General features: G+C 52.9%; 1 protein-coding gene across 1 annotated transcript; it reads left to right on the top strand.

The window, feature by feature from the left end:
* Positions 1–4,889: 4,889 nt before the first annotated feature.
* Positions 4,890–5,909, top strand: P2RY12 (purinergic receptor P2Y, G-protein coupled, 12). Its single transcript, XM_010151188.1, has one exon. The coding sequence runs from the start codon at positions 4,890–4,892 to the stop codon at positions 5,907–5,909; it is 1,020 nt and encodes a 339-aa protein (XP_010149490.1).
* The last annotated feature ends 2,096 nt before the right edge of the window (positions 5,910–8,005 follow it).

Genomic DNA, 8,005 nt, shown 5'->3' with positions numbered 1-8,005 from the left:
GCAAAATAAGCTGGTTCAGCCTAAAAAACGTCCCTCAGCAGCGCCCTTCAGAAATACATGGCACTTCTGGCACCCGGGGGCTTTCCTGCGGAATAGGATGTCTCAGCCTGAGTGAAGCCCATCCTAAACCTCTTTGTGCTAAAATAATCCAGAATTTGATTTTCAAAGAATACCTGAATCCCCCCAGTGCCTGGGGGGGCTACAAGAAAGCTGGGGGAGACTTTTCCCAAGGGCAGGGAGTGACAGGACAAGGGGTAACGGGTTTGAACAGAAAGAGGGAGATGGAGATGGGCCATCAGGAAGGAATTCTTCCCGCAGAGGGTGGGAGCACTGGGACAGGTTCCCAGAGAAGCTGGGGATGCCCTATCCCTGGGAGTGTCCAAGGCCAGGCTGGATGAGGCTTGGAGCAACCTGGGCTGGTGGAAGGTGTCCCTGCCCATGGCAGGAGGTGGGGCTGGGGGGGCTTTAAGGTCCCTTCCCACCCAAACCACCCTGTGATTGTATGATCTAAAAATACAGTACATCCACTGGTTTCCCATACTTGTCAAAGTAAAGCAGAAGGGGAAGTAGCTGGCACTGTGTTTCAGAGGTAGGGAAACTGAAGCTGAAGTGTGTGGTGGCAAATGGGGAGAATTTCCAGTCCAGCTCTTGGTTTTTGTGTGGTGTTACAGAAAATGTGTCACAGCTTCCGTCTGCCATAACCCCCCCAACATTACCTGTATTGCAAAGTCTATAAGTCCGTTGATGTTCAGCGCTGGCTCCATCAGGTCAAAGATGAGCTGAATGTGGTGAGCCAGGGGAAGATGGTACGACGTTCCCGAGGCAAAACTGGTTATCTGCTCGAGAACGTTGCTGGAGATCTGTGCAGACAAACGGTGAGGGGTCAGATGGGGACTGGGGGCTCCTCAGACACACCACTGCTCCAAAAATCCTGTTTCACAAGTGCAGTCGGAAGGGACGGTGTTGTGCAGGCAGCAGCACCCACAGATCAAGGGGGGGCACAGCTGTCACTCTGCTGCCCCACAAGTCAGCTGTGAGGGCTGTCAGCTTCCAAACTGACCGTACAGAAACGGCTGTTCTGCTGCTTTCCAGCTCAAACATCCAAACACCCATTTTTGTTCTGTGGTGCACTTTTCTTTAAAGAAGAGGCAGAATAATTTTGTTTTCCTCTTACTGCATTATGGGGTTTTTTTATTGATGGTTTTCAGGTAATTAATAGCATGTTACCCTGCAAAGTGATAAATTCATTCAAAGCCAGATCCAAAGCTATCCTACAGATCAAGTGTCATTGTGTGCCTCTTCTCCTCTGTTTCTCCATTCGCCTCTGGTTACTAAAATCTACTTCAACCCAGTAACACCTGACAAAGCCAGGGAATCCTGTGCCGACAGATCTGCACACTTAAAACTGCTGATATAACCCAGGAAAGCCAGGCTTGTCATTAAGCCAAATCATTTACATTCTCCGGTCAGCCACCGACACAGCCTTTTGGCAGCACAGGCTGACTACGAATTCTAACAGCCAGGAAAGAGCAAGCTGTGTTATCCAACAGCTTCTCAAGGAGACAGTGTGGCTGCACACAACCACAGGAGTTTGTGGTCCTTCATAAACGCAGGGGCGGTAACACAGCTCGTACATGCGCCAGAGCCTGGTGAATAAGCATCTGATTTACCAACGAGGCCTAAACAAGGCCGTTAATGGAAGTTTATGCAAAATGTATTTCAAATTTTTCATTTAAAAAATGAAATAGGAAATACGACATCTACAGTAACCCAGAAAGCTCCTTGCAAAAGAGGCAAAAGGCCCCAAACCAACCCCCAGGTACCCCCCGAAGCCGGTATTTTACACTACCAAGGCGGCACTTATTCCCCTGCCTTGGAAGAGGCAGCGGCTGGAAATCCCTGGTATATGCAAAACACCTCTAAAAACCTCGACCCCCCTCCTGTTGGGTGCCTCTGCAGTGGAACGCAACAGGCTGCGGCCGGACACGAGGGACGTACCTGAGACGTCACCTGATGTTGATCGAAATAGGACAGTTGCTGTAGCTTGGTGAACACCGTCTCGAGGGTTGGGAACGCTTCTTGTTTGGTCTTCCTGGCTTTCTGCCCCTCGTCCCCAACTTAACAGACAGAAATCGCTTTGGTCACGTTACACGTAACGGAGCCGTAGCAGCCGCGTGTTCCTACTCACTGAGGGACAGCAAAAACGTTGGCAGGCTTTACTCACGGCTCCGCACTCGGTCTGGCTCGGCTCGATGCTCGGGACAGCTCTACACCCCAGCGGGCAGCAGCGGCAAAGCCACGGCGGGGTCATCCCCGCAAAAAGGTGACACCCAGGAAAACGTGAGCAACAGCCACACGGTTCTGCTGGGAGGGTGGGGGGACGTGTCGCTCGCTGCCCACGAGCTCATATTCCAGGATTTAGCCTGGCGCAAGTGTCACAGCCGAGCTGCTGCGGAAAGGAGGGATTCCTCAGGACAGCACCCCTCTGCCGGGCAGCCCGGCAGGCTGACTGCGGCGGGGATGAAAGCCCGATCCCGTCACCAACACGCACGGCTCCAGGCTCCTTGCTCAGCACCCCACAGCCCCCACGCCCTTGGCCACAGGCCGCCCGACAGCAGCGCTACGCCATTTACCGCCCATTTCAGTAGTGCTCTTCTTGTTCAGAATTTTGAGGATGTCTTTGGTAATCTTCTTGAGCTGGTGCCTGGCTTCGTCACGCTCCTTGCCCACGCCATAAAGGAGGATCATGCGCTGGTTACACTCGTGACTGGAAGATTCATCCTGAAAAGACCAGACAGGAGTGAAGCCTCTTGGCTTTCTTTGCTGCACAGACGCGACGCGAGGCATCAATTCTGCACGTCAGAGGCGGGGGACGCGTACGACCACCCTAACCGTCCCCTGGATTGACCTTCGGCGGCGGATAGAAGAGGGGTGTCTAGACACTGTGTGACACTTCTCTTATTATGCACCAGAGAGAGAGGCAGGCCAGCTCGTAAAACCCTATTTAAGCACATCCCAAAGAAACTGCAATACGTGCAGTTTATGTAAATGGTAACTGGTTACATTTAGTCCTTTAACAAACCGTACCAGGTACCGCTGACGCGCTGCGTATCACCTAAAAACTGGGAGCGCTGCTCTGCAAGTCCCACGCGGTATAAATTGGTTTGTCCAGGGATACGCCCACCTGCTGCCAAGCAACCAATCACTCCTTTCAGCAACCCAAAAGTTTTTAAAAACAGGCTGCGTACAAAAAGGATACGAAGGAATCGCGAGGCGGAAGGGCATCAGACGGGAGCGCAGCGCTAGGCTGGAGGAGTTGGCAGTCGTACAGAAGAGGCGCTCTCCTCAAACAGTGACTGCCAGCAGGCCAAGAGCAGGAAGCAAACCTCCGATTATCCTAACAATTCTGTTTCTCTCTCCCTTTCAGGGGAAACAAAAGCAGAAGCGCTGCGAGCATCACCCGGAATCTGCAGCCATCTCCAGCCGAGAAACCAGCTGGAATCCAGAGGACGGTCCAAGCCTCAGACCTGGGGTGCAGAGCTGCTCCCCCAGCCTTTCCGTGGGATTCACACAGGGACACTCCCGCCGGCTCGCAGGGTGAGGGGCTAGAGGAACCAGGCTCCCCACGCACCGCTAGCGTCCCACACAGGGAAACCCAGGCGTTCCATCGCTTCTCAGCAGCACGCTAGGTAACCTCCTCTGGGATCTGGGGGGACACGGTGTCCGATTGTGCATGCTTAGGGAATACTTGTTTCACCAGGGTTAGACTTGGCGGCCGAATCTGCTACGTGCTTCAAAGGATAAGCCAATTTATTTCTAGATAGAAATAAAACTTCGCAGCTCCAATAGGAAGGTGTCAGGAACATTTGGTCATTGGCTGGCAAAGCACCGACGCCAAGAGCTCGTTTCAGAAAGGCAGAGGTCACAGAACACAGCCATTCTGACAACGGCATCACCACACAGCCGACAGTCACTCCTCAGGAACGTCACACTGACCGGCTCCACACCCCTGCCTGGCCTTCCCAGGCGGCCCGTTGGGATCAGACCTGAGCCAACGGGGTTTCTGGGCCGCGAGAGCAGCCCTCAGCCCAGCCCTCCCCCGTGAGGCGGCTGCCAGCTGCTCAGCACGCGGATGCCCGGCCGGCCGACGCGCTCCACGTTGCATGGCACGGGGGGCTCAGAGGGGCACAGCACCATGCAGGGGGTCTCAGCAGTGACTTCGCTCGGAGCACGGAGGATGCACCTCCCGCACCAGCTCCTGCGCGTTGCCTCGAGCCAGTAGAGCTTTAAGCTGACTTGCAACACCGCACCGAAAAAGCAACTGATTTAGGAAAACGACAGGATTATCCGTCGAACTGGAAAGAAAGGGATTCATACACGCAGACAGAAATGAAGCAACTCGACGCTTCACTTTGCTGGCAAACGCGCAGCCACGGAAGCACCAGACTAAGAGGTCGGGTGCAGAGCAGGTGCTCCTCTTGCCTTCTGCCTTTGGAAGCAACGAATGGTGAGTCTGTTGGGTGCCCCAGGCACCCCCAAGTACCCGGGTGAAGTGGCCTGGGAGCGGCCGCCTCAGCACCCGCGCAGGGCAGGGAGGGGAAGGCACGGAACGCAGGGCTGAAATAACGCCGTGGGGAGAGACAGGGGCCAGCCAAGCACAACGCCAATGAAACCAGTGCCGAGCTCCTTGTGCTGCAGCCTGGCGCTGCTACACCTGCAGCCAAGTCGAGTTCAAAGACCACCTCCTTCCACACCGAGGAAAACGTGGAAAGGGATGTTTCTCCCTCCTCCCACCACAAAAATGAGAAGTATAGTAAGAAGGTTATAACTCCCAATTTAATCTTTTTCTGTTTTGTTTTCACAGGGAGGGGGGAAGAGGCGAAGCGCAAATGAAAGCCACAACCAACTTCAGCTACTCCAGAAACGACAGCAACTGCACCAGCGATAACAAAATTAGCCAAGTCATTTTTCCTTTGCTTTACACGATCCTGTTCCTGGTGGGTATCACCATGAACAGCCTGGCAATGTGGGTCTTCTTTAAAATATCCAGTAAATCCAATTTCATCATCTTCCTCAAGAACACTGTCATTTCTGACTTCCTCATGATCTTGACTTTTCCATTTAAAATCCTCAGCGACGCAAAGTTGGTATCTTGGGTGCTGAGAGGATTCGTGTGCCAGGTCACCCAGGTTGTATTTTACTTCACCATGTACATCAGCATTTTGTTTCTTGGTCTAATAACTATCGATCGCTATCAGAAAGCCACTTCGCCGTTCAGAACATCAACACCGAGGAGGCTTTTAGGTGCCAAGGTCCTGTCCACGGCCATCTGGATATCCATGTTTGCTCTTTCGTTACCCAACATGATTCTAAGCAACAAGGAGAAAACGCTTGAGAACGTTAAGAAGTGTGCTCTCCTGAAATCCAAGTTTGGCTTAGTCTGGCACGAAATCGTAAACTATATTTGCCAGCTCATCTTCTGGGTTAACTTAGCCGTCATAACCGTATGCTACATACTCATAAGTAAAGAACTGTACAAATCCTATAAAAGGACAAAATGCACAGGGAAGGCATGCAAAAAGACTGTAAACCTGAAGGTTTTCATCATTATCACCGTGTTCTTCATCTGTTTTGTGCCATTCCACTTCACCCGAATCCCCTACACGCTGAGTCAAACAAGAGACGTCTTCGAATGCGCTGCTCAGAACACCCTGTTTTACCTGAAAGAGAGCACGCTGTGGCTGACCTCGCTAAACGCTTGCCTAGACCCTTTCATTTACTTCTTCCTCTGCAAATCATTCCGGAAGTCCTTGCTAGAGACGCTGTGCAAGCACAGAGCAGCGTCAGCACTCGGGGCACGGATGAAGGAGCAGAACGAAGGCGATGACACGGACGAGACGCCGCTCTAGAGCCAAGAGCTGCCCATACCCCTTCTCGGCCACGTACGTCCAGTGGTGGGCAGAAGCAGCACGAACCCTGCAGAGAACATCTAGAATTTCACTGATCCCTTAGGAACTGTCCTGCTTGTGCTACAAGCACCCTGGGACCCACGCCACAGGCTGGAAAAGCAGAGGAACTAGAAAGATGGGATAGAACAAGAGCACCGCCCGACCACAGCCTCCATGCCTCTCGGAATTGCTGGGAAGAGTCTGAACTTACAGCTAGAGCTGCAGGGAAAAGGAAAAGGGCCATGAAGGGCGACAGAGGAGATTAGGAACTGGGAAGATTTTGCAGAAATAGCATAACTCGGGCCAGAGTAAAGTCCGTGATGATGCAAGATATGGGAAATGCAAATAAAACCCACAGTAAAAGTGATTTTTAAACACAGGGAGTTGTCAGCTTGTACACAACGGGCAGGCAAGCAGCAATGCAGGACATATGTAGACAAGCCATTTATCTGCAGATTTCTGGTAACAGAATAACATTTTGCTTATCTAATTATATGCTGGCAATTCTTAATCCATTGACCAATAATTAATAGTTGTATGTCAGAGGAAATTATTTCATAATCAGGCTTATCTTGATGTGAGTTAAACTTTCAAATACTTCACCCTACTATATGAATAAACAAGGATGTTTGCTGTTACAGAGAACAACGTATCATACAGAAAACACACAGAACCAACTTACACAATACTCGGGCAAAGAAAGGCTGATGGTAAAATCTTCACTGATTATTAGGGGCAGCTTTTCTGCACTACACAACAGATTTCACCACTTTCCCTTTTTCATTAAAAGCTGAAGAAAAAACCCAGGGAAGCATTTTCAGGTACGTAACCTTTTCAGGGATCCCAACAACTCCCTGTGAGAAAGATCCTGGGCTACTGTAATAAATTACAGTCACTTTATCATCACTGCAAAACGGCTCCGATTCAGAAACACGTTTCACCATCACACAAGAGCCCAGTCCTGCCAAAGCTGTTGCCCCTGCACCCTTCCCGGCACCTACCCCAGCATGGCAGGGCACTGGGCATTTTCACTACTGACAGCCCGTTTCCCAAAATGTGAAGAGACACATCACTCGCTTCCGTCACCAGCCTCAGGGTTTCTGCATCTCCCGTGACCTGCCCAGCTCAATTAAGCACTTCACGAGGCGTTTCATGCAGTGCTTGTGCTGGTACATGCACCAACACCGATCACAGAATCACGGGATGCTTTGGGTGGGAAAGGAGCTTAAAGCCCCCCCAGTGCCACCCCCTGCCACGGGCAGGGACACCTTCCACCAGCCCAGGGTGCTCCCAGCCTCATCCAGCCTGGCCTTGGACACTCCCAGGGATGGGGCATCCACAGCTTCTCTGGGAACCTGTCCCAGTGCTCCCCACCCTCTGCGGGAAGAATTCCTCAATCTCCCTCTTCCCGTTCAAACCCATCACCCCTTGTCCTGATCGCCATCAGTAACGGGTTACCCCACAGCAAACCAGGCACCATTACTCCCCCGGCACCAGCGCTGCAGACTCTCCGGCATGCTCCCCACGCTCCCCACAGCCGGACCCCCGGGGCCCAGCCCCCAGCAGCTCCTGCTGACACCCCGCGGGGAAGCGCAAGGTGCCCCACGTCCACCCAATGCCCATTCCCAGGGCTCCTGTGCCTACACCTGGGGAGAGAGGCCTGTGCCTGGCAGACGAGCTGCGCGGCTGCCGCTGTCCCACACGGCATCACTGACAGGAGCGCGGAGGCACTCGGCACCCGCCCCGTACTGTCGGGAGCGTGCCATGAGCTCAGCTGGGAAGAAAACGTGGGAGATGCTGCCTTGGACATCAGTCCTGGGGTACTGCAAAGCTCCACACAGTCACTGAGGAAGGAACAGAAGTTGGGTCAGGCAGCCGGGGACATGTCACACTGATGACAGCGGTGAGGGTGACCTTCATCCCGGTTGTCCTGGAGGCTCTTTGCTCGCTGTCAGGCACCGACCACCGACCGCAGCACGCACACCTGCACGAACCACAGCACAGCATCTAAGGGCAGGGATCATCCCCTGTGCTGGCGCCTCGAATCCTGGGGTCAG

This window comes from Eurypyga helias, unplaced genomic scaffold (assembly GCF_000690775.1).
Source record: "Eurypyga helias isolate BGI_N326 unplaced genomic scaffold, ASM69077v1 scaffold38224, whole genome shotgun sequence".
NCBI lineage: Eukaryota > Metazoa > Chordata > Aves > Eurypygiformes > Eurypygidae > Eurypyga > Eurypyga helias.
This window is presented reverse-complemented; position numbering and strand designations above follow the sequence as displayed.

What these genes read in the sequence shown, in the direction of transcription:
- P2RY12 (XM_010151188.1), top strand. Translation starts at nt 4,890, where the DNA reads ATGAAAGCCACAACCAACTTCAGCTACTCCAGAAACGACAGCAACTGC.